The sequence below is a fragment of the Oncorhynchus mykiss genome, chromosome 5 (assembly GCF_057628025.1).
Source record: "Oncorhynchus mykiss isolate SJ-2025 chromosome 5, ASM5762802v1, whole genome shotgun sequence".
Classification (NCBI taxonomy): domain Eukaryota; kingdom Metazoa; phylum Chordata; class Actinopteri; order Salmoniformes; family Salmonidae; genus Oncorhynchus; species Oncorhynchus mykiss.
In genome coordinates, this window is record NC_143026.1 from 85220001 (window position 1) to 85247597 (window position 27597).

The window sequence follows — 27597 nt, forward strand, 5'->3', positions numbered from 1 at the left end:
TCTCTCTGTCTCTCTGTCTCTCTGTCTCTCTGTCTCTCTGTCTCTCTGTCTCTCTGTCTCTCTGTCTCTCTGTCTCTCTCTCTCTCTCTCTCTCTCGCGCTCTCAATTAAATTCAATTAACATACATATGTTAACAAATGTTAACATTACATATGTTAACATTGCCAAAACAATGCTCTGTTTGCATTCCCTTTTGACTCAAAGCACTGAGATACAATTCTTTGCTGTTATTTTCTCTTTTCTCATTTCATGCTCAATGTCATTCCATATCTACCAGAGAACTCTACAGGTATAACCAGTGTCTACAGTTACGATCAGAGTGTTCAGCTTTCTAAAGAAGACCCAAATTAAAGGCAAACTCTAGACCTGCCAAAGCCATGCTCAAGTTGTTTTCTGAAAACCCCCTGGAAGTGTGGCTGTGTAATCGTGTTACTCTGCTAAACTGAATTCTGTATGCCGGTAAAGATCCCTTAGTTATGAGAGTAGTAGCACTCCACCGATTACTTTTAGTGTGTGCTTTTAAGGCTGAGTGACATAACATATACCGTGCATTTGGAAAGTATTCAGACCCCTTCACTTTTCCCACATTTTGCTATGTTACAGCCATATTCTAAAATTGATTAAATTGTTTTTTTCCCTCATCAATCTACACACAATACAAATCAAATCAAATCAAAGTTTATTTGTCACGTGCGCCAAATACAACAGGTTCACCTTACAGTGAAATGCTTACTTACAGGCTCTAACCAATAGTTAGAGCCTGTAATGACAAAGCAAAAATAGGTTTTTAGACATTTTAGCATTCCTGCTTACAAGCAAAAAACTAAAGCAGGAAGTACCAGTGACTCGCTCGATACGGAAGTAGTCAGATGAGGCGGATGCTAAGCTACAGGACTGTTTTGCAGCACAGACTGGAATATGTTCCGGGATCCATCCAATGGCATTGAGGAGAACACCTCATCAGTCACTGGCTTCAGCAATAAGTTCATTGACAATGCCAATGAAAGCAGGCAACATCCGCACCGAGCAGCCGCTTTCAAGCAGCGGGACACAAATCCAGACGCTTATAAGAAATCCCGCTGATCACCAACAACGACGAGACAGCATATAGGGAGATTAGAGACCTGGCCGTGTGGTGCCAAGACAACAACCTCTCCCTCAACATGATGAAGACTAAGGAGATGATTGTGGACTACAGGAAAAGGAGGAGAGAGCGCGCCACCATTCTCATCGACGGAACTGTAATGGAGCAGGTCGAGAGCTAAGTTCCTTGGTGTCCACAAACTATCATGGTCCAAACACACCAAGACAGTCGTGAAGAGGGCACGACAAAACCTTTTCCCCCTCAGGAGACTAAAAAGATCTGGTATGTGTCCCCAGATCCTCAAAAAGTTATACAGCTGCACCATCGAGAGCATCCTGACCAGTTGCATCACCACCTGGTATGACAACTGCTCGGCATCCAACTGTAAGGTGCTAGAAAGGGTAATGCGTACGGCCCAGTACATTCCTGCCATCCAGGACCAATATACTAGGCGGTGTCAGAGGAAGGCCCAAAAAATTGTCAAAGATCCCAGTCACCCAAGTCATAGACTGTTCTCTCTGCTACCGCACAGCAAGCGGTACCGGAGCGCCAAGTATAGGTCCAAAACGCTCCTTTACAGCGTCTACCCCCAAGCCATAAGACTGCTGAACAATTAATCAAATGACCACCAGTCTATTTACATTGACCCCCCCAGCTGCTTCACGCTGTTTATTATCAATATGTAGTCACTTTACCCATACCTACATGTACAAATTACCTCAACTAACCTGTACCCCCGCACATTGACTCGGTACCGGCACCCCTTGTATATGGCCTCGTTATTGTTATGTTATTGTATTACTTTTTATTTTATTTTTTACTTTAATTTATTTAGTAAATATTTTCTCAACCCTATTTCTTGAACTGTATTTTTGGCTAAGGGCTTGTAAATAAGCATTTCACAGTAAGTGACAAATAAAATTTGACTCGATTTGATTTGACACCTGTATTTAGGAGCATTCTCCCATTCTTCTCTGCAGATCCTCTCAACCTCTGTCAGGTTGAATGGGGAGTGTCACTGCACAGCTATTTTCAGGTCTCTCCAAAGAGTCTCATAGCAAAAGGCCTTAATTCTTATGTAAATAAGTTATTTCAGATGTATTTGCACAAATTTCTAAAAACCTGTTTTTGCTTTGTCATTATGGTGTATTTTATGTAGATTGATAAGAAGTTTTTTACGTAATCAATTTTAGAATAAAGCTGTAACTTTGATACTTAATACTTTCTGAATGCACTGTACAGTACACCAAATGACCTCAGCCACCCACTAGTCATGCATGGTTGCACACAGGGATGTATTAGTAAATAATAATGGTTTGGTTAACGCTGATTGTCATTCATGGTGAGTAAAGTAATGATCCCTATAGTTTCAATGCATTTTTCCATGATAGGTGGGTAAATGCCTGCGCAAAATCAAAAAGGTGCCCTCCACTGCATCACTGGTTTAACACAACAGAATGTGACATAACAGCAGAATGCTTTAAGGTGATAAAATGTGGTCTGACCATGTCTGACCAAGGTTGTCCACTGCAAAGCTGTAGACTTTCAAGTCACTGCAATTGCTGGGGTTTCCCCATTGGGCACAAACGTCAATTCAACATCTATTCCACATTGGTTCAACATCATTTCATTGAAATTACGTGGAAATAACTGAGTCAACCAGTGTGTGACCAGTTGGTATTTTGCTCTGAACACCGAAGTGCAGGTTAACATAAGCAGACTATGACTGTGGCCCTACATAAAAAATATATGTTTATCTCTCACAGACATGGCAGGGTATGGAGATTTACGTCAAGTCACGTTTTATCCATCACTCTCACTCTCTCTATTCGTCTTTATGTGTATATGTATGTCTCTCTCCCTCTATCTCTTTCTCCCTCTCTCCCATCCATTTCTTTCTCCATCTCTCTACTTCTCTCTCTATTCGTCTTTACGTGTATATGTACGTCTCTCTCCCTCTCTCAATCTATCTCTTTCTCCCTCTCTCCCCATCCATTTATTTCTCCATCTCTCTACTTCTCTCTCTCGTCCATCTCCTCTGTGGACAGGAGAAGATAGCCTCCCCCTGCCCTGACCTACAAAAAGGATAATGCTCCATCGACTCCTGTGGCAGATTCACCTAGCCATGCCACCAAAGTGATAGTGTAGAGTAAAGAAGCTTTTTCAAAGTTTTGACAAACTGCCAACTTCCCTCTGACTGGGCTAAACATGATGGAGGATGGAGGTTGACTTGAGTTAGGGGGAGGGGTAGATGGAGAGAGAGAGGAACAGTGGGTTGTTGTTGACGGGTGCTCTGGATCAAGGCCAGTTTTAGGACGTGTGGTGTGGAAGTGTCTATGTGTCGAGGGTTAAATCTGAGGTTTTGTACATGAAAGTACATGAAAGTACAATCAGGGCTGCCTGATTCTCTCGTCAATATGAACTTTAATCTAAAGAGTTGATTTTCGTTGGGATGTTTCGGAGAAGCTTGTCTGTTAAGTCTGCAGAGTTTTCTGTCCTACTGTCCATTCTACTATTCCTCACTGTTAGCTCTCCTTTTCAGTAATTCAGAGTAATTGTCAGACTAGGATATCGCTCTGCGCTATTGGCTACACCTGTTGAATACTGAGCTGCCATCAGAAACTAACTTCATAACAACTGTCAGCAGTCAGTCGGAGTCAATGTGTTAGGTCTAAGCAAAAACTATAATCTGATAAATTCAAGACCACTCCAACACCTGTTGCAATGCACTGCAATAAATGAAATGTCAGTAGCATGCTGTCATCCTCACTACCTGTCATCCTCTACCGGTCATCCTCAATACCTGTCATCCTCAATATCTGTCATCCTCACTACCGGTCATCCTCACTACCGGTCATCCTCAATACCTGTCATCCTCATTACCTGTCATCCTCACTACCGGTCATCCTCACTACCGGTCATCCTCACTACCGGTCATCCTCACTACCTGTCATCCTCACTACCGGTCATCCTCACTACCGGTCATCCTCAATATCTGTCATCCTCACTACCGGTCATCCTCACTACCGGTCATCCTCACTACCGGTCATCCTCAATATCGGTCATCCTCACTACCGGTCATCCTCACTACCGGTCATCCTCAATACCTGTCATCCTCATTACCTGTCATCCTCACTACCGGTCATCCTCACTACCGGTCATCCTCACTACCTGTCATCCTCACTACCGGTCATCCTCACTACCGGTCATCCTCAATATCTGTCATCCTCACTACCGGTCATCCTCACTACCGGTCATCCTCAATACCTGTCATCCTCATTACCTGTCATCCTCAATACCTGTCATCCACAATACCTGTCATCCTCAATACTGGTCATCTTCAATAACGGCTTGTTTGATTTCTCCACCCCTCCTCCCACCCCCCCAACCCGCCCCCCACAGGAAGTGAAGTATTTCCAGTTCCCTGGAGAGCTGCTGATGAGGATGTTGAAGATGCTCATCCTTCCTCTTGTTGTGTCCAGGTAAGCTACAGTCACAGCATGTTACGACATTATAGAGTCTATAGAGCCTACCATCTCTAGTAAAGTAAAGCAGCCAGCTCTCTATCCTGGTGTGGCTAAAATGGCACCATTATAGTGCATTACTTACTATGGACCCTGCTGGTCAAAAGTAGTGCACTATTATATATAGGGAATGGTGTGAAATTTCAGATGTAACTACAGTCACAGCTCTATTATGGTGTCCTCCTGTAGATGATAAGATATTCCTCTTCAGAGGCCCTTCATAGAAACACCCGCACAAACACACACATCTATCATATAAACCCACTCACACACACACATACAGTGGGGCAAAAAAGTATTTAGTCAGCCACCAATTGTGCAAGTTCTCCCACTTAAAAAGATGAGAGAGGCCTGTAATTTTCATCATAGGTACACTTCAACTATGACTGACAAAATGAGAAAAAAAAATCCAGAAAATCACATTGTAGGATTTTTAATGAATTTATTTGCAAATTATGGTGGAAAATACGTTTTTGGTCACCTACAAACAAGCAAGATTTCTGGCTCTCACAGACCTGTAACATCTTCTTTAAGAGGCTCCTCTGTCCTCCACTCGTTACCTGTATTAATGGCACCTGTTTGAACTTGTTATCAGTATAAAAGACACCTGTCCACAACATCAAACAGTCACACTCCAAACTCCACTATGGCCAAGACCAAAGAGCTGTCAAAGGACACCAGAAACAACATTGTAGACCTGCACCAGGCTGAGAAGACTCTGCAATAGGTAAGCAGCTTGGTTTGGAGAAATCAACTGTGGGAGCAAATATTAGGAAATGGAAGACATACAAGACCAATGATAATCTCCCTCGATCTGGGGCTCCACGCAAGATCTCACCCCGTGGGGTCAAAATGATCACAAGAACGGTGAGCACAAATCCCAGAACCACACGGGGGGACCTAGTGAATGACCTGCAGAGAGCTGGGACCAAAGTAACAAAGCCTACCATCAGTAACACACTACGCCGCCAGGGACTCAAATCCTGCAGTGCCAGACGTGTCCCCCTGCTTAAGCCAGTACATGTCCAGGCCCGTCTGAAGTTTGCTAGAGAGCATTTGGATGATCCAGAAGATTGGGAGAATGTCATATGGTCAGATGAAACCAAAATATAACTTTTTGGTAAAAACTCAACTCGTCGTGTTTGGAGGACAAAGAATGCTGAGTTGCATCCAAAGAACACCATGCCTACTGTGAAGCATGGGGGTGGACACATCATGCTTTGGGGCTGTTTTTCTGCAAAGGGACCAGGATGACTGATCCGTGTAAAGGAAAGAATGAATGGGGCAATGTATCGTGAGTGAGTGAAAACCTCCTTCCATCAGCAAGGACATTGAAGATGAAATGTGGCTGGGTCTTTCAACATGACAATGATCCAAAACACACTGCCCGGGCAACGAAGGAGTGGCTTCGTAAGAAGCATTTCAAGGTCCTGGAGTGGCCTAGCCAGTCTCCAGATCTCAACCCCATAGAAAATCTATGTAGGGAGTTGAAAGTCTGTGTTGCCCAGCAACAGCCCCAAAACATCACTGCTCTAGAGGAGATCTGCATGGAGGAATGGGCCAAAATACCAGCAACAGTGTGTGAAAACCTTGTGAAGACTTACAGAAAACGTTTGACCTCTGTCATTGCCAACAAAGGGTATATAACAAAGTATTGAGATAAACTTTTGTTATTGAACAAATACTTATTTTCCACCATCGTTTGCAAATAAATTCATAACAATTCCTACAATGTGATTTTCTGGATTTTTTTCCCCTCATTTTGTCTGTCATAGTTGAAGTGTACCTATGATGAGAATTACAGGCCTCTCTCATCTTTTTAAGTGGGAGAACTTGCACAATTGGTGGCTGACTAAATACTTTTTTGCCCCACTGTATATCATAGAAACCCCCTCACACACACACACACACACACACACACACATACACAGACACAGACACACACACATCTATCATAGAAACACTTTCACAAACACCCTCACACACACACACACACACACACACACACACACACACACACACATCTATCATAGAAACACTTTCACAAACACCCTCACACACACGCACATCATATAAACCCTCTCACACACACTCACACACACACACATATACCATATAAACCCCCTCACACACACACATCTATCATATAAACCCCCTCACACACACACATATATCATAGATACCCCCTCACACACACACACACACACATACACAGACACACACACACATACACAGACACACACACACACGCGCACACACACATCTATCATAGAAACCCGTTCACAAACACCGTCACACACACACACACACATCATATAAACCCCCTCACACACACTCACACACACACATCTATCATAGAAACTCACAAACACACGTCTATCATAGAAACCCTCATCGCGCTTCATTGGGAAAGTGCAAAGAAGGCATGCAAGAAAGGCATTTCAATGTACTTGTGCACGTGACAATAAAAACAAGGCGATTAGATCCAAACAAAAGATAGTGAGAACAGACTTTCTTTTTTACTTTGGTTCCCTTCAGTTTTCAACTTATTGGTTACCATTGTGCCTTTAATCAGTGAGCAAGACAGATAAAAAAAAGACATTGATCTGATTTGACTGTCTGGGAGACGTTGACCAGCAATACGTTATGAATCACTAATATATACTGTCTTCAGAGATTCAACTTGTGAGAGTTGTTCTGGGAATTCAATTTACTTTTTTTCTGTTGTGCTTATGAAGATATTCTCTGAGGACTTCTTGTGACTTCGTGGTGATGAAATAGAAAGAAATGTAATGATATAGGTTTTGTTAAATGACAGTATCATTATCATGCAGAGTGGAGGTGTAATATTGACTGAGAGTGATTCGTGAGAGAGGAGCCAATCCTTTGATGTGTTGCTTCACCCGGCTGAGTGTGATTGATGTATTATCTATGAGCTATGATTATCATCAAGTCAAAATAAAGTAAACTACATAAGGAATAAGATGTAATGTCAGATGCAACCTGCCGGTACAGTGCTACTTGCTCCTGATCTCTGTGGCCGATGTAAGGCAACAGAAGGCTGCCGGCCCAGACAGCATCCCAACCCGCGTCCTCAGAGCATGTACAGATCAGCTGGCTGGAGAGATTAAGGACATATTCAATCTCTCCCTATCCCAGTCTGTTGTCCCCATTTGCTTCAAGATGTCCACCATTGTTCCTGAACTCAAGAGAAAAGAGAGTACCTGAACTAAGTGACTATCGCCACATAGCACTCACTTGTGTAGTCATTAAGTGCTTTGATAGGCTAGTTAAGGACCATATCACCTCCGCCTTACCTGACACCCTAGACACACTACAATTTGGACGACACAATCTCCATTGCATTGCACACTGCCCTATCCCACCTGGACAAGAAGAATACCTGCAGTGGATTGGGAAAGTATTCAGACCCCTTGACCTTTTCCACATTTTGTTACGTTACAGCCTTAATCTAAAATGAGATTAAATTGTTTTTTTCCCCCTCATCAATCTACACATAATACCCCAAAATGACAAAGCAAAAACAGGTTATTAGAAATTCATGCAAAAAAAAAAATAATAATAATGGAAATATCACATTTACGAGCCTTCTTGGGTATGACGCTACAAGCTTGGCACACATGTACTTGGGAAGTTTTTCCTATTCTTCTCTGTAGATCCTCTCAAACTCTGTCAGGTTGGATGGGGAGCGTTGCTGCACAGCTATTTTCAGGTCTCTCCAGAGATGTTCAGGCTCTGGCTAGGTCACTCAAGGGCATTCAGAGACTTGTCCCGAAGCCACTCCTGCGTTGTCTTGGCTTTGTACTTAGGGTCGTTGTCCTGTTGGAAGGTGAACCTTCGCCCCAGTCTGAGGTCCTGAGCACTGTGGAGCAGGTCTTTATCAAGGATCTCTCTGTACTTTGCTCCTTTCATCTTCACCTCGATCCTGACTAGTCTCCCGGTCCCTGCCACTGAAAAACATTCTCACAGCATGATGCTGCCACCACCATGCTTCACCATAGGGACGGTGCCAGGTTTCCTCCAGACATGATGCTTGGCATTGAGGCCAAAGAGTTCAATCTTGGTTTCATCATACCAGAGAATCAGAAGATGCTGTGGGAGTTCATGGGTTCAGAAATAAAAGTAATGAGCACGTGATGCCGCGGAGCTGAGCAGACGTTGACAAACCAAGCTCTTCAAAGTTATTCCATCATTACGTAAATGGACCTCCAACCAAGAGGCAAGAAGGACGACCAAAACGTTTGATATCCAAGATATCGATAATGCTACAGTTGCTCTCGGCCTCTTGCGAGCCTGCCAACATGCTGGCTACTCTCCTCAGGGAAATTCAGGATGGTAACAAAGGTCTTTCTCTGAACATAGACAAGAAATCGGCTGAACTCAATTCTTCCATTGACGACCTGAAATACTCCATGAATGACCTCCTTTTGAGAACGACTGAGGATGAGTTGTGCATTAGCACAGTTGAAGATAACATCACTTGACATGACCAGGTTCTGATACAACTGCAGAAGGACAATGCCTACCTCAAAAACAAGGTAGATCAGATGGAGAACCAGAGTAAATGTAGTAATATCCGTGTTGTGGGACTGAAAGAGGACAGCGAGGGCCGTGACCCGGTCCGTTTCTTCACTCAATGGATCCCTGATATCCTAGGCATAATCAACTTCACCAAGCCGCTGGAAATCGAACACGCCCACAGAACATCAGCGCCAAAACCCGGCCAGATGAGCCCCCATGGGCCATCCTGATCATGTTCCTCCGTTTCCAGGACAGAGAGAAGATACTGCAACACGCAAAAGCCAAAGGGGACATCACCATCGATGGCAAGAGGGTCAGCCTTTTCCCAGATATGAGAGCAGATCTCGCCAGACGTCGCAAACAGTTCAGACGTGCCGCCAAAGCACTGAAGGAGAAGAACATCACTGGCTACCTCATCCATCGGGGTCGGTGGGGATTCTATTTTTTTTATTTTTCTCTGTTTATTGTTGTTTCCTTCCTAAAGAGACACATAGGTCACTTCAGTGGTCAAACTAAAGTTGAAACATTTCCTGACTATTTACATATTAAATATTTCTATTCGGTTACATATTTGAAACCCAACCTATGCTTAATCCACTAAAATATGTCACAATCAACGTAAAAGGTCTTAACAGCCTGATTAAAGGAAAAGAGTCTATACATACCTTAAGAAATTAAAGGCTGACGTTGTGTTTTTAAAAGAAACACATCTTACAGCCAGTGAACACAAGAAATTGAAGGGAGAATGGGTAGGACAAGTTTTTGCGTCCTCTTTTAACTCCAAAGCAAGAGGAACTGAAATTTTGATAAGTAGACACATCCCCTTCTGGGTCAACAACACCATCTCTGATCCCTCAGGCAGGTTTGTTTTAGTGCAGGGGGATATGTTTTCGGAGTCTTGGACACTGTTGAATATTTATGCTCCTAACTTCGATGACCATATTTTTATTCAGAATGTCTTCCTTCAGGTTGCTCATGCACCACCAGGATGGCTACTGGTTGGAGGAGATTTTAATTTTTGTTTAGATACAGTTCTTGATATGTCCTCTGATAAATCCTCACTTCTTACTAAAGCCGGCAAGCTCACCATGTCATTCATGAAAGATCTTAATTTACTAGACATCTGGAGACAGTTGCACCCACAAGATAGGGACTACTCTTTTTATTCACACCCACACAACACACACACACGCATAGATAACTTTTTACTATCGACCCAACTGTTTCATAGAGTGTTATATATCGAGTATCTCCCCAGATTGCTTACTGACCATTCTCCTCTGGTATTATCAATCTCCATTCCTACCAAGGTAAATGGAGCATATGGACGGAGACTAAATTCTACACTCCTAAAGCAACCTGAATTTTGTGCATTCATGAAAGAGCAGATCAATATTTTTACTTTGACAAACAAACCCTCTGCTCCTGACAGTTTCATTCTTTGGGACACATTGAAAGATATCTGAGGGGACAGATCATTTCCTATACTAAAGGGCTGAAGAGAAAACACTGTGCAGAACTGAATGTCCTTGAATCTGAAATCTCGAAGCTAGAGAAAACCTACCAAAGAGGCCCGACTAAAGATCTATACAGGCTTTTGGTAAATAAAAAACTGAAATATAATATTCTGAACACATATCAAGCTGACAAGATTGGAGAGAAAGCACACAAAGTATTGGCATGGCAACTGAAAGCAGAGGAAAGTAAGAGGACAAGTAATGCTATAGAAACTCTTACTAATGAGATGTCTTTTGACCCTACTGAAAGTAATGATACTTTTATGAAATACTACGAATACCTCTACACTTCCCATTCAAGTGATGATCTATCAGAGATCGTCTCCTTTCTCTCCACTCTCAACCTCCCATGCCTGTCAGAGGAAGACAGAGAGCGCCTGAGTGAACAGTTCTCAGTTCCTGAATTGTTTAAGGCCGTTAAATCATTACCTTCTAATACATCTCCTGGGGAGGATGGCTTCCCTCCAGAGTTCCATAAAGAACATAGAGAGCTGTTGGTCCCCTACCTTATGGAGGTACTTAAAAAGCCAGGGAAGACAACTGCTTTCCAGAGTCTTTCTCTCAAGCAGTGATCACTGTAATCCACAAGAAAGGGAAAAACCTGCTAAAGTGCACCTCCTATAGACCAACCTCTCTCCTTAACACGGATTGTAAACTGGTCACCAAGATGCTATCTAAGAGACTGGAGTCATGTATTCCCCTGTTGGTCAACCCGGATCAGACTGGCTTCATAATTAATAGATTATCTTCCAATAATCTCAGAAGGTTCTTTGATATAATTCACCTTGCTAACAAAAACAAAATACCTTGTGTCGCAGTCTCCCTCGACGCTGAAAAGGCCTTTGATAGGGTTGAATGGCCATACCTCTTTCACGTCTTGGAAAAGTTTGGTTTAGGTACCGTGTTTGTAAATTTGATAAAATAAACTCTACAAATCTCCTAAAGCTAGGATTGCTACCAATGGCATTACTTCCTCCTCTTTCCCTCTCTATAGGGGGAACAGACAAGGTTGCCCAATTAGCCCCCACCTCTTTGCCCTCGCCATTGAACCGTTGGCAGAGGCTATTAGAACGTGCCCTGACATACATGGCTTTGAGGTGGGCCCCCATACCTATCACTCTTTGCGGACGACCTTATCTTATTTCTGAAAAACCCAGAACACTCCCTCTCTCACTTGCAGATCCTAATACAGTAATAAAAGCGAAATCTTACCGTTGTCTGTCTTTGACCATCATACCATCAAGCACAAGTTTTCTTTTAGATGGTCGCCTATGGGCTTCACATATTTGGGCATAATGGTGGATGGTAACCTGAACAACCTCTATAAACTCCATCTGGTCAGCTTGTTGCCAAAGGTGGAGGGTGACCTTTGTAAATGGATGGACCTGCCTCTCACTCTACTGGGTAGAATAAATGTAATGAAAATGAATGTCCTGCCTAGATTTCTATATTTGTTTCAATCTCTCCCTATCCTTGTGCCCGCAGCATTCTCTCTGGACAAGCTGACCAGACGGTTTATCTGGCACGGCATAACCCCTAGGGTTGTCCTGGGTAAACTGACCCTTGATTACGGTCAAGTGGGCATAAACTTCCCCAATTTTAGAATGTACTACTGGGCTGCACAGTCTAGGTTTCTGGCTCAGAGGTTTTATAATGGTCCCTCTCAATCATGGTTGAACATTGAAAAGTTTAAGGTAAATGATGACACTGGGGCAGAATTGTTTTGCAAATGGGACAGAAAATCTATAAAAACCATCACAGACAACCCTTTAATCATACATTCTGTCCTGGCATGGTGCAAACCGCATGAGCTGTTCAGACGAGGGGGATTCCTTTCCCCTAAAACCCCTTCATGGAACAATAGATTGATTCCTATGTTTTTCCAGAATAGTAACTTTAGACCACGGTCTGATAAGGGGATCACTCTTCTGGAACATTGTTACGAGGGAGTTCTTATGTCTTTTGAACAGCTGAAACAGAAATACCACTTGCCTAACAGGGACTTCTTTAGCTACCTACAACTACACAACTTTATTAGGGTGACTCTCAATGGACAATGGAACCTACCTAAGATGTCACCTATTGAACAACTCTGCCACGCAGACCAACCACTGTTCAAGACCATTTCCCGTGTTTACGATGCTCTTATGTCAGGACTAACGCTGCCTGAGCTAGATAAACTCTGACTTAGATGGGGAAAAGATCTGGGTATTGATTTTGATGAGGGTCTATGGAGTGACCTATGCAGGGATGGTGTTACATCCACATTGAACTCCAGATACAGACTGATCCATCAGCTCTATATCACGCCATCTAGACTGCACAAGTTCAACCCTGATATCTCCTCAGATGAAGGAACATTCCTCCATTCCACTTGGCAGTGTTCAAAACTACACGGTTTCTGGCAGGGGGTATGCAATACCATATCCTCAATCCACGGGGTTGCATTCCCTTAAGACCCGGATGTCTGTCTACTGGGTAACTTTACTAACTCCAATCTTAGGCAAAGCCATACTATAAAGCTAACAGAAATATTGCTAGCGATTGCCAAGAAATGTATGGCCTTGAAATGGAAATCAGATTCCTCCCTGCCAGTTGCAATGTGGCTATCGGAAGTTAATAGTTGTATCCCACTGGAGAAAATTACTTACTGCTTGAGGAATAAGTTAGAGACATTTTACAGAATTTGGCAACCTTTTACTGACTATATGGAGAATCTCCCCCCACATCACATTTATTGAATCTCTATATAATCCTTATATAATGTTTCACACGTAATGTATAATATGTAGCTCACGGCAGGTGACCCAAATATGATCCAAAGTCTCATTATTATTATTTTTAATTTTACTCTTTATTATGACTTATTTTTTGTATGTTTGTATATACAATTTGGTCAATTTAGTAAAAAAATAAATAATGTTACGCTCATCTGTTACTGTCACTTTGTCCTATTGCTGTCACATATCTTTTCACTTTTGTTTTTAATGTTCTTAATTGGAAAATGCAAAAATAAAATACGTATTTTTAAATAACAGAGAATCTTGTTTCTCATGGTCTGAGAGTCTTTAGGTGCCTTTTGGCAAACTCCAAGCGGGCCACTCTATCATAAAGGCATGATTGGTGGAGTGCTGCAGAGATGGTTGTCCTTCTGGAAGGTTCTCCTATCTCCACAGAGCAACTCTGGAGCTCTGTCAGAGTGACCATCTGGTTCTAGGTCTCCTCCCTGATCAAGGCCCTTCTCCCCCGATTGCTCAGTTTGGCCGGGTGGCCAGCTCTAGGAAGAGTCTTGTTGGTTCCAAACTTCTTCCATTTAAGAATGATGGAGGCCACTGTATTCTTGGGGACCTTCAATGCTGTAGATATAAGCATTGACTCAAGACTTTTCAGCTTAAATGTTTTATGAATTAGTAAAAATGTCCTTGACTTTATGGGATATTGTTTGTAGGCAAGTGACAAAAAAATATTTATAAAAATGTATTCAGGTTGAAACACAATTTTTTTTGAAAAAGTCGAGGGGTGTGAATACTTACTGCACATCATTGCCTCTGCCTAGTACCCTGCCCCCTAGCTGGCTACCACCGGGTACTCTACCCTGCAAATAACGGACTGCTGCCCTATGCACAGTACATGGTAATTGAACACTGGTCACGTTAATCATGTTTATATGCTATTTATCTAATGCTGTACCAAATGTTTTATTGTTGAGTGCTTGTTTCGATTTACTGCATTGATTTATAAGGGGAACATTTTGAGCATTTTGCCTCACCCACTATAACACCTCCTACACTTTGTACACGACCAATACAATTTAATTGATGTATTATCTATACGTCTCCAGAGATCTATAGAAACAGAAAGAAGAGTGGAGTAGATCTGAGATAGGTTGGACTGTAAACATCAGAGACAGGCACTTTCACTGGTACATCTGACAACAGGTGAAGTGTTGTATTATATGCACATCAATAGCAGGAGCAGGTGTAATAAGCCGAGTTAGCTGTAAAGATGTGTTAGTAGTAGCTCTGGTCTGGTGGAAGTTTCGCCGCCATGTCGGCTCTCCGCAGCCGACTGGCCGGAGCTCGGCAGGGTCCCATCCCCGAAGGGGTCTCCCTGTTCCCTGGAGAAAGGAGCTGTTCTTGACCCAACCAACCAGCCATGGAGGTACGTCACTCGTCGAAAAAGGCATCCTCTGGATAAGGGGGTCTCCATGGAGATGTTGAGCCCGGAACTGACACAGACCAGAAATAGCTTTGCCACCCTGGATTCAGAGGTTCCAGCGAATTCTTCCTTTGTGGCTTCCCAATCAAGATCGGATCTGGAGGTACCTGCATCTTCGTCCTCGGCTCTGTCTCCGGTGGCTTCTACCTCGGGTTCAGATCCTCAGAGCTCCCAGCATCACCAGACCGTGAGGCTGCCTGAGAGACCGGCCCATTCAACATCACCAGCTGTCATCATAGGCAGCTCTATGGTGAGAAACATCTCGGTCCCCAAGGCAAATGCCCTGTGCTACCCAGAAGGCCGGGAGCTGACACTGTCGTAGTTCATGCGGGGTAAAACAACATCAGGAGGGCTAGCTCTGAACATTTGAAAATGGATTAAAAAAAAATGATTTTAGCATTAAAATACTCCAGAAAACGGCCAATAATTTCAGGTCCAGTATCATCATTGGGCAGCGGGTGTGAAAGATTTAGCAGACTGCTGGCATTACACATCTGGCTAAAAGACTACTGTAGATCTGCTGGAGTCACTTATTGATAACTTTGACACCTTCTAGAAACAGAAGATACTCTACAGGAATGACGGAGTCCACCCAAATCATCTTGGCTCCTGGACTCTGTCCACGCATGTCAAGGCTGCATTGAAACAATGACTGGTAAATTATCCAAGACCAACTCAGTTAATCCCTACCATTGTGACAATGAGTCGTCATAACGCTGCATCAAATGTACATGATCTTAGGGGGCATTGGCAAACACAATGTAAGTAATTAAATTTATGTACCCCTAATTGCACCGAATACACCTGTTTATCCTACAGCTATTGTAAGCAGTAATCATGAGCAGTAATCATGAGCCTATAAACCAGAGTTACACTGTTAGCACTGAGGCGTTGTGCAATAGTAGGAAGACCACTTTATGCAGCTCACCCTGCACTATCAGCTCCAATGTAAATAACATGAGTAAGTCTAGCTCTGATAAGCTTACCAGTTAAGCATTAAAAACAATCAACCAACCCAGAAAAGTGGTTAAATAAAATGCCCATATTAACATATGTAGATTAAGAAACAAGGTCCATTAAGTCAATAACTTGCTTGTAACAGATGACATTCATATTCTGGCTATATCTAAACTCACTTAGATAATACCTTTGATGATAGAGTGGTGGCAATACATGGTTATAACATCTAGCGAAAAGACAGAAATGCCAATGGAGGCCGTGTTGCTGTCTATATTCAGAACCACAATCCTGTAAAGCTCAGAGACGATCTAATGTTAAATACTGTTGAAGTAATATGGCTACAGGTTAATCTGCCTCACCTAAAGCCCATTCTTGTGGGAAGCTGCTATAGACCACCAAGAGCTAACAGACAGTATCTGGATAATATGTGTTAAATTCTTGATAATGTATGTGATATCAACAGAGAAGCATATTTTCTGGGTGATTTAAATATTGACTGGCTTTCATCAAGCTGCCCACTCAGGGAAAAACTTCAAACTGTAACCAGTGCCTGCAACCTGGATCAGGTTGTCAGTCAACCTACCAGGGTAGTTACAAATAGCACAGGAATTAAATCATCAACATGTGTTGATCACATCTTTACCAATGAAATTTGCTTTAAAGCAGTATCCAAATCCATTGGATGTAGTGATCACAATATAATAGCCATATCTAGGAAAACCAAAGTTCCAAGGCTGGGCCTAATATAGTGTATAAGAGGTCATACAAGAAGTTTTGAGTTTCCTATGATTCCTATGTTGATGATGTAAATAATATTTGCTGGTCTGTGGTGTGTAATGAGGAGCAACCAGACGCTGCACTTTAAGCATTTATGAAACTACTTATTCCAGTTACTAATAAGCACACACCCATTAAGAAAAATACTGTAAAAACTGTTAAATCACCTTGGAATGATGAGGAATTAAAAAATTGTGCGTTTCAGAAGGGTGAAGCAAAAGGCATGGCAATTAAGTCTGGCAGCCCAACTGATTGGCAAACATACTGCAAATTAAGAAATCATGTGACTAAACTAAATAAAAATAAACTATACTATGAAACATAGATAAATTATATCAAGAATGATAGTAAAAAGCTTTGGGGCACCTTAAATGAAATTTGGGGGAAAAAAGCCAACTCGGCTCCTTCATTCATTTAATCAGATGGCTCATGCATCACAAAGCCCACTGATATTGCCAACTACTAATGACTTTTCATTGGCAAGATAAGCAAACTTAGAGATGACATGCCAGCAACTAATGCTGACACTACACATCCAATTATATCGGACCAAATTATGAAAGACAGGAACTGTACTTTGAATTCCGTAAAGTCAGTGTGGAAGAGGTGAAACAATTATTGTTGTCTATCAAGAATGACAAGCCACCTGGGTCTGACAATCTGGATGGAAAATTACTGAGGATAATAGCAGACGATATTGCCACTCCTATTTGCCACATCTTCAATTTAAGCCTACTAGAGAGCGTGTGCCCTCAAGCCTGGAGGGAAGCAAAAGTCATTCCGCTACCCAAGAATTGTAAAGCCCCCCTTACTGGCTCAAATAGCCGACCAATTAGCCTGTTACCAAACCTTAGTAAACTTCTGGAAAAAATTGTGTTTGATCAGATACAATGCCATATCACAATAAACAAATTGACAACCGAATTTCAGCACGCTTATAAGGTAGGAAACTCAACAAGCACAGCACTTTCACAAATGACTGATGATTGGCTGAGAGAAATTGAATATAAAATGAATGTGGGTGCTGTCTTGTTTAGACTTCAGTGCAGCTTTTGACATTATCGATCATAGTCTGCTGCTGGAAAAACGTATGTGTTAGGGCGTTAAACCCCCTGCTATGATGTGAATAATGAGTTACTTGTCTAACAGAACACAGAGGGTGTTCTTTAATGGAAGCCGCTCAAATATAATCCAGTTAGAATCAGGAATTCCCCAGGGTAGCTGTTCAGGCCCCCTGCTTTTTTCAAATTTTACTAACGACATGCTACTGACTTTGAGTAAAGCCAGAGTGTCTATGTATGCGGATGACTCAACACTATACATGTCAACAACTGCAGCGACTGAAATGACTGCAACACTTAAAACTTCTTGACGCTACCAATCCCTGTAGCGGGATCATTTCCGTCTGCAACCGCTGAATAGCATAGCGCAACAGTCAAATAATATTACTAGAAAATATTCATATTCATGAAATCACAAGAGCAATATTTTGAAACACAGCTTAGCCTTTTGTTAATCACCCTGTCATCTCAGATTTTGAAATGATGCTTTTCAGCGAAAGCAATCCAAGCGTTTGTGTAAGTTTATCGATAGCCTAGAATAGCGTTATGTACATTTAGCATCAGGAAGCTTGGTCATGAAAATCAGAAAAGCAATCAAATTAACTGTTTACCTTTGATGATCTTTGGATGTTTTCACTCACGAGACTCCCAGTTACACAGCAAATGTTCCTTTTGTTCCATAAAGATTATTTTTAAACCTAAAACACAGACGTTTGTTTGTCGCGTTATGTTCAGAAATCCACAGGAAAGAGTGGTCACGACAATGCAGATGGAAATTCCAAATAGACTTCATAATGTCCACAGAAACATGTCAAACGTTTTTTATAATCATTTCTCAGGTAGTTTTTAAAATATATATTCGATAACATATCAACAGTGTGTAGCTTTTTTCCATAACAGTGGGAGGAACAATGGCCGGTTTACTCAATTGCGCACCAACTCACTCTGAGAGCCCCCACCTCTCCACTTACGCAATGTGATCCTTCACGCTCCTTTTTTCAAAATAAAAGCCTGAAACTATGTCTAAAGGCTGTTGACACCTTAGGGAAGCCACAGAAAAAAAGGAATCTGGTTGATATCCCTTTAAATGGAGGACAGGCACGCATAGGAACACAGACGTTTCAAAATAAGAGGCTCTTCATGATTGGATTATCCTCAGGCTTTCGCCTGCAATATCAGTTCTGTCATACCCACAGACAATATTTTTACAGTTTTGGAAACCTTAGAGTGTTTTCTATCCTAAAATAAAATGATATGCATATTCTAGCATCTGGTCATGAAAAATAGGCCGTTTACTTTGGGAACGTTATTTTTCGGAACATAAAAATAGTGCCCCCTAGCTTTAAGAGGTTTTAACAAAGAGCTGCAGTTAGTTTCAGAGTGGGTGGCAAGGAATAAGTTAGCCCTAAATATTTCTTAAACTTAAAGCATTGTATTTGGAACAAAACAATCACTAAAACTGAACTAAATCTTGTAATAACTAATGTGGAAATTGAGCACGTTCTGCATGCTCAGAACAGGGCAGCACGGCTTACCCTTGGATGTACACAGAGAGCTAATATTAGCAATATGCATGTCAATCTCTCCTGGCTCAAAGTGGAGGAGAGATTGACTTCATCACAACTTTAATTTATGAGAGGTATTGACATGTTGAATGCACCAAGCTGTCTGTCTAAACTACTGGCACACAGCTCGGACACCCATGCATACCCCACAAGAACAGACTGTGGGAGGCACATAGTGCTATATAGAGCCATGACTACAAGGAACTCTATTCCACACCAAGTAACTGATACATGTAGTAAAATTAGATAGAAAAAAAGATTTAAAAAAAAGACCTTATGAAACAACGGGGACTTTGAAGCAACACAAACATTGGCACACATGCATGCACACACGCGCGTTTACATACGCACTATACATGCACATGGATTTAGTACTGTAGATATGTGGTAGTGGTGGAGTAGGGGCTTGAAGGCACACAGTGTGTTGTGAAATCTGTGAATGCATTGTAATGTTTTTAAAATTTGATAAACTGCCTTAATTTTGCTAGATCCTAGGAAGAGAAGGTTCTGTTTTGGCAGCAGCTAATGGGAATCCATAATAAATACAAATACAAAACCCGAGGGGGGCGCCGAGCCGGACAGGAAGATCACGTCAGTGACTCAACCCACTCAAGTGACGCACCCCTTCTAGGGACGGCATGGAAGAGCACCAGTAAGCCAGTGACAGCCCCAGTAATAGGATTAGAGGCAGAGAATCCCAGTGGAGAGGGGAAAACCGGCCAGGCAGAGACAGCAAGGGACGTTCGTGCTCCAGTGCCTTTCCGTTCCCCTTCACACCCCTGGGCCAGACTATACTCAATCATAGGACCTACTGAAGAGATGAGTCTTCGAAAAAATACTTAAATGTCGGGACAGAGTCTGCGTCTCTCACATGGAATGGCAGACAATTCCATAAAAATGGAGCTCTATAGGAGAAAGCCCTGCCTCCAGCTGTTTGCTTAGAAATTCTAGGGACAATAAGGAGGCCTGAGTCTTGTGACCATAGCATACGTGTAGGTATGTACGGCAAGACCAAATCAGAGAGGTAGGTAGGAAGGAGCAAGCCCATGTAATGCTTTGTAGGTTAGCAGTAAAACCTTGATTGGAGTAATATGATCCAATTTTTGGGTTATAGTCAAGATTCTAGCAGCCGTGTTTAGCACTAACTGAAGTTTATTTAGTGCTTTATCTGGGTAGCCAGAAAGTAGAGCATTGCAGTAGTCTCGTCTAGAAGTGACAAAATCATGGGTTAATTTTTCTGCATCATTTTTGGACAGAAAGTTTCTGATTTTTGCGATGTTACGTAGATGGAAAAGGCTGTTCTTGAAACAGTCTTGATATGTTCGTCAGAAGAGAGATCAGGGTCCAGAGTAACGCCAAGGTCATTGAGGTTTATTTTGTGCTTTATCCAGGTAGCCAGGAAGTAGAGCATTGCAGTAGTCTAACCTATAAGTGATAAAAGCATGGATTCATTTATCTGCATCAGTTTTGGACAGAAAGTTTCTGATTTTTGCGATGTTACATAGATGGAACAAAGATGTCCTTGAAACATTCTTGATATGTTCGTCAAAAGAGAGATCATGGTCCAGAGTAACGCCAAGGTCCTTCACAGTTTTATTTGTGATGACTGTACAACCATCAAGATTAATTGTCCGATCCAACAGAAGATCTCTTTGTTTCTTGGGACCTAGAATTAGCATCTCTGTTTTGTCTGAGTTTAAAAGTAAAACATTTGTCGCCATCCACTTCCTTATGTCTGAAACACAGACTTCCAGGGAGGGCAATTTTGGGGCTTCACCATGTTTTATCGAAATGTACAGCTGTGTATCGTCCGCATAGCAGTGACATTTAACATTACATTTCCAAATTACATCACCAAGAGGTAAAATATATAGTGAAAACAATTTGTCAGAGGACAAATCATCCCCAGAGACAAACTGCTATCTTTCCGACAGATAAGATCTACACCAGGCCAGAACTTGTCCGTATAGACCAATTTGTGTTTCCAATCTCTCCAAAAGAATGTGGCGATCAATGGTATCTAAAGCAGCACTAAGGTCTAGGAGCACGAGGACAGATGCAGAGCCTTGGTCTGACGCCATTAGAAGGTCATTAACCATCTTCACGAGTACAGTCTCAGTACTATGATGGGGTCTAAAACCAGACTGAAGCGTTTCGTATACAAAAGCAACAGCTTTTTCAAAAAATGTTGAGAGGAATGGGAGATTCGATAAAGGCCTACAGTTTTTTTTATATTTTCTGTGTCAAGGTTTGGCTTTTTCAAGAGAGGCTTTATTACTGCCACTTTTAGTGAGTTTGGTACACATCCGGTGGATAGAGAGACATTTATTATGTTCACCATAGGAGGGCCAAGCACAGGAAGCAGCTCTTTCAGTAGTTTAGTTGGAATAGGGTCCAGTATGCAGCTTGAAGGTTTAGAGGCCATTTTGATCAGTGTGTCAAGAGATATAGTATTAAAAAACTTGAGTGTCTCCCTTGATCCTAGGTCCTAGTAGTGTTGTGCAGACTCAGGACAACTGAGTATTGGAGAAATGCGCAGATTTAAAGAGGAGTCCGTTATTTGCTTTCTAATGATCATTAGTTTTTCATCAAAGAAGTTAATGCATTTATCACTGCTGAAGTTAAAGCCATCCTCTCTTGGGGAATGCTTTTTTTTTTGTTAGCTTTGCGACAGTATCAAAAATACATTTTAGATTGTTCTTATTCTCCTCAATTAAGTTGGAAAAATAGGATGATGAAGCAGCAGTGAGGGCTCTTCGACACTGAACGGTGCTGTCATTCCAAGCTAATTAGAATACTTCCAGTTTGGTGTAGCACCATTTCCGTTCCAATTTTCTGGAAGCTTGTTTCAGGGCTCGAGTATTTTCTGTATACCAGGGAGCTAGTTTCATATGAGAATTTTGTTTTTGTTTTTAGGGGTGCGACTGCATCTAGGGTATTATGCAAGGTTAAATTTAATTCCTCAGTTACAGTGGGGAGAACAAGTATTTGATTCACTGCCGATTTTGCAGGTTTTCCTACTTACAAAGCATGTAGAGGTCTGTCATTTTTTATCATAGGTACACTTCAACTGTGAGAGACGGAATCTAAAACATAAATCCAGAAAATCACATTGTATGATTTTTAAGTAATTAATTTGCATTTTATTGCATGACATAAGTATTTGATCAGAAAAGCAGAACTTAATATTTGGTACAGAAACCTTTGTTTGCAATTACATATGTCATATGTTTCCCGTAGTTCTTGACCAGGTTTGCACACACTGGAGCAGGGATTTTGGCCCACTCCTCCATACAGACCTTCTCCAGATCCTTCAGGTTTCGGGGCTGTCGCTGGGCAATACGGACTTTCAGCTCCCTCCAAAGATTTTCTATTGGGTTCAGGTCTGGAGACTGGCTAGGCCACTCCAGGACCTTGAGATGATTCTTACGGAGCCACTCCTTAGTTGCCCTGGCTGTATGTTTCGGGTCTTTGTCATGCTGGAAGACCCAGCCACGACCCATCTTCAATGCTCTTACTGAGGGAAGGAAGTTGTTGGCCAAGATCTCACGAAACATGACCCCATCCATCCTCCCCTCAATACGGTGCAGTCGTCCTGTCCCCTTTGCAGAAAAGCATCCCCAAAGAATGATGTTTCCACCTCCATGCTTCACGGTTGGGATGGTGTTCTTGGGGTTGTACTCATCCTACATCTTCCTCCAAATACGGCTAGTGGAGTTTAGACCAAAAAGCTCTATTTTTGTCTCATCAGACCACATGACCTTCTCCCATTCCTCCTCTGGATCATCCAGATGGTCATTGGCAAACTTCAGACGGGCCTGGACATGCGCTGGCTTGAGCAGGGGGACCTTGCGTGTGCTGCAGGATTTTAATCCATGACGGCGTAGTGTGATTACTAATGGTTTTCTTTGAGACTGTGGTCCCAGCTCTCTTCAGGTCATTGACCAGGTCCTGCCGTGTAGTTCTGGGCTGATGCCTCACCTTCCTCGTGATCATTGGTGCCCCACGAGGTGAGATCTTACATGGAGCCCCAGACCGAGGGTGATTGACCATCATCTTGTTCTTCTTTCATTTTCTAATAATTGAGCCAACAGTTGTTGCCTTCTCACCAAGCTGCTTGCCTATTGTCCTGTAGCCCATCCCAGCCTTGTGCAGGTCTACAATTTTATCCCTGATGTCCTTACACAGCTCTCTGGTCTTGGCCATTGTGGAGAGGTTGGAGTCTGTTTGATTGAGTGTGTGGACAGGTGTCTTTTATACAGGTAACAAGTTCAAACAGGTGCAGTTAATACAGGTAATGAGTGGAGAACAGGAGGCATTCTTAAAGAAAAACGAACAGGTTTGTGAGAGCCGGAATTCTTACTGGTTGGTAGGTGATCAAATACTTACAGTATGTCATGCAATAAAATGCAAATGAATTACTTAAAAATCATACAATGTGATTTTCTGGATTTTTGTTTTAGATTCCGTCTCTAACAGTTGAAGTGTACCTATGATAAAAATGACAGACCTCTACATGCTTTGTAAGTAGGAAAACCTGCATAATCGGCAGTGTATCAAATACTTGTTCTCCCCACTGTAAATATTCAGAGCCATAACCCAGTAATGCTTAGGAAAGATCTTATGTCAAGTGTTATTGACGTGTTGTAGTTGCAGGCACATCTAAAGCCTTTTCTTTTGGGGTGTTGCTATAGGCCACCAAGTGCTAACAGTAAGAATCCAAATAATATTTGTGAAATATTGATACAGTATGTGATGTAAACAGAGAGGTTTACTTTCTTGGGTACCTGAATATTGACTGGTTTTCATCAAGCTGTCTACTCAAGAGGAAGCTTCTTCCTGTCATCATTGCCTGTAATCTGGTTCAGGTTATTAATCAACCTACCACGATGTTTACAAACAATACAGGAACAAGATCATCCACATGTATTGATCACATTTTTACTAATACTGTAGAACTTTGTTCTGAAGCTGTAACAAGTGTGCTGAGAGGAGGGAAGCAAGTTCAGGGAGTGAGTGTTTAAATATGTCATGTTGTGTCTTGTCTCTGTCCTTTCCCTTCACCCTGTCTCCCTCTGCTGGTCGTTGTTAGGTTACCTTTTCTCCCCCGCTTTCTCCCAGCTGTTCCTTGTCTCCTCTAACTACCCATTCACCCCGTTTCCCACCTGTTCCCTTTTTCCCTCTGATTAGGTCCCTATATCTCTCTCTGTTTCTGTTCCTGTCCTTGTCGGATTCTTGTTTGTGTTTGTGTTTCATGCCTGAGCCAGACTATCGTCATGTTTGCTGTAACCTTGTCCTGTCCTGTCGGAATCTGCCGGTCTATCTGAGCCTACCTATGTTTGGTTATTAAAGAAGCTCTGTTTAAGTTAGTTCGCTTTTGGGTCCTCATTCACTCACCATAACAGAAGAATCCGACCAAGAATGGACCCAGCGACTTCGGATCCTCTCCACTCAGCCGTCGGGATCCAGGGAGCGATGCTAGGCAGACACGAGCAGGAAGTGTCTGCTGCTCGACATGCCGTTGAGACCCTGGCCACCCAAGTCTCCAACCTCACAGAACAGGTTCACCATCTCCGCCTCGATCCACCGGCCACTTCCAGGGCTTTCGAATCTCCGGAGCCCAGAATCAATAACCCGCCGTGTTACTCTGGGGAGCCCACTGAATGCCGCTCGTTCCTCACCCAGTGTGATATTGTGTTTTCTCTCCAGCCCAACACTTACTCCAGGAGCACTGCTCGTGTCGCCTACGTCATATCTCTCCTTATTGGACGGGCTCGTGAATGGGGCACGGCAATCTGGGAGGCAAGGGCTGAGTGTACTAACCAGTATCAGGACTTTAAGGAGGAGATGATACGGGTTTTTGATCGATCTGTTTTTGGGGAGGAGGCTTCCAGGGCCCTGTCTTCCCTATGTCAAGGCAATCGATCCATAACGGACTACTCTATTGAGTTTCGCACTCTTGCTGTCTCCAGTGGCTGGAACGAGCCGGCCTTGCTCGCTCGTCTTCTGGAGGGTCTCCGCGCAGAGGTAAAGGATGAGATTCTCTCCCGGGAGGTTCCTTCCAGCGTGGATTCCTTGATTGAACTCGCTATTCGCATTGAGCGACGGGTTGATCTTCGTCACCGAGCTCGTGGAAAGGAGCTCGCGCTCTCCGTCGCCCCCCTCTCCGCATCACTACCATCTTCCTCTGCCGGCTCGGGTGCTGAGCCCATGCAGCTGGGAGGTATCCGCATCTCGACTAAGGAGAGGGAACGGAGAATCACCAACCGCCTCTGTCTCTATTGCGGTTCCGCTGGTCATTTTGTCACTTCATGTCCAGTAAAAGGCCAGAGCTCGTCAGTAAGCGGAGGGCTACTGGTGAGCGCTACTACTCCTGTCTCTCCTTCAAGATCCTGCACTACCTTGTCGGTCCATCTACGCTGGACCGGTTCGTCTGCTTCCTGCAGTGCCTTAATAGACTCTGGGGCGGAGGGCTGTTTTATGGACGAGACCTGGGCTCGGGAACATGACATTCCTCTCAGACAGTTAAAGGAGCCCACGGCCTTGTTCGCCCTGGATGGTAGTCCTCTCCCCAGGATTCAGCGTGAGACGCTACCTTTAACCCTCACTGTTTCTGGTAATCATAGTGAAACCATTTCTTTTTTAATTTTTCGTTCACCTTTTACACCTGTTGTTTTGGGCCATCCCTGGCTAGTTTGTCATAATCCTTCCATTAATTGGTCTAGTAATTCTATCCTCTCCTGGAACGTCTCTTGTCATGTGAAATGTTTAATGTCTGCTATCCCTCCTGTTTCCTCTGTCTCTTCTTCACAGGAGGAGCCTGGTGATTTGACAGGGGTGCCGGAGGAATATCAAGATCTGCGCACGGTGTTCAGTCGGTCCAGGGCCACCTCTCTTCCTCCACACCGGTCGTATGATTGTAGTATTGATCTCCTTCCGGGAACCACTCCCCCCCGGGGTAGACTATACTCTCTGTCGGCTCCCGAACGTAAGGCTCTCGAAGATTATTTGTCTGTAGCTCTTGACGCCGGTACCATAGTCCCCTCCTCCTCTCCCGCCGGAGCGGGGTTTTTTTTTGTCAAGAAGAAGGACGGGTCTCTGCGCCCCTGCATAGATTATCGAGGGCTGAATGACATAACAGTGAAGAATCGTTATCCGCTTCCTCTTATGTCTTCAGCCTTCGAGATCCTGCAGGGAGCCAGGTTTTTCACTAAGTTGGACCTTCGTAACGCTTACCATCTCGTGCGCATCAGGGAGGGGGACGAGTGGAAGACGGCGTTTAACACTCCGTTAGGGCACTTTGAATACCGGGTTCTTCCTTTCGGCCTCGCTAACGCTCCAGCTGTCTTTCAGGCATTAGTCAATGATGTCCTGAGAGACATGCTGAACATCTTTGTTTTCGTCTACCTTGACGATATCCTGATTTTTTCACCGTCACTCCAGATTCATGTTCAGCACGTTCGACGTGTCCTCCAGCGCCTTTTAGAGAATTGTCTTTTTGTGAAGGCTGAGAAGTGCACTTTTCATGCCTCCTCCGTCACATTTCTCGGTTCTGTTATTTCCGCTGAAGGCATTAAGATGGATCCCGCTAAGGTCCAAGCTGTCATTGATTGGCCCGTCCCTAAGTCACGCGTCGAGCTGCAGCGCTTTCTCGGCTTCGCGAACTTCTATCGTCGTTTCATCCGTAATTTCGGTCAGGTGGCAGCTCCTCTCACAGCCCTTACTTCTGTCAAGACGTGCTTTAAGTGGTCCGTTTCCGCCCAGGGAGCTTTTGATCTCCTCAAGAATCGTTTTACATCCGCTCCTATCCTTGTTACACCTGACGTCTCTAGACAGTTCGTTGTCGAGGTTGACGCGTCAGAGGTGGGCGTGGGAGCCATTCTTTCTCAGCGCTCCCTCTCTGACGACAAGGTCCACCCATGCGCGTATTTTTCTCATCGCCTGTCGCCGTCGGAACGTAACTATGATGTGGGTAACCGCGAACTGCTCGCCATCCGGTTAGCCCTAGGCGAATGGCGACAGTGGTTGGAGGGGGCGACCGTTCCTTTTGTCGTTTGGACTGACCATAGGAACCTTGAGTACATCCGTTCTGCCAAACGACTTAATGCGCGTCAGGCGCGTTGGGCGCTGTTTTTCGCTCGTTTCGAGTTCGTGATTTCTTATCGTCCGGGCTCTAAGAACACCAAGCCTGATGCTTTGTCTCGTCTCTTCAGTTCTTCAGTAGCCTCCACTGACCCCGAGGGGATTCTCCCTGAGGGGCGTGTTGTCGGGTTGACTGTCTGGGGAATTGAGAGGCAGGTAAAACAAGCGCTCACTCACACTCCGTCGCCGCGCGCTTGTCCTAGGAAC

General features: G+C 43.3%; 1 protein-coding gene across 1 annotated transcript in view; it reads left to right on the plus strand.

The window, feature by feature from the left end:
- The window catches only part of slc1a7b (solute carrier family 1 member 7b), a 124012-nt gene that overhangs the window by 18662 nt on the left and 77753 nt on the right, over positions 1–27597 (plus strand). The window contains exon 2 of the mRNA XM_021604547.3: positions 4487–4566. Within this exon, the coding sequence (XP_021460222.2) occupies positions 4487–4566 (80 nt within the window). The remainder of the gene's footprint in view (positions 1–4486; positions 4567–27597) is intronic.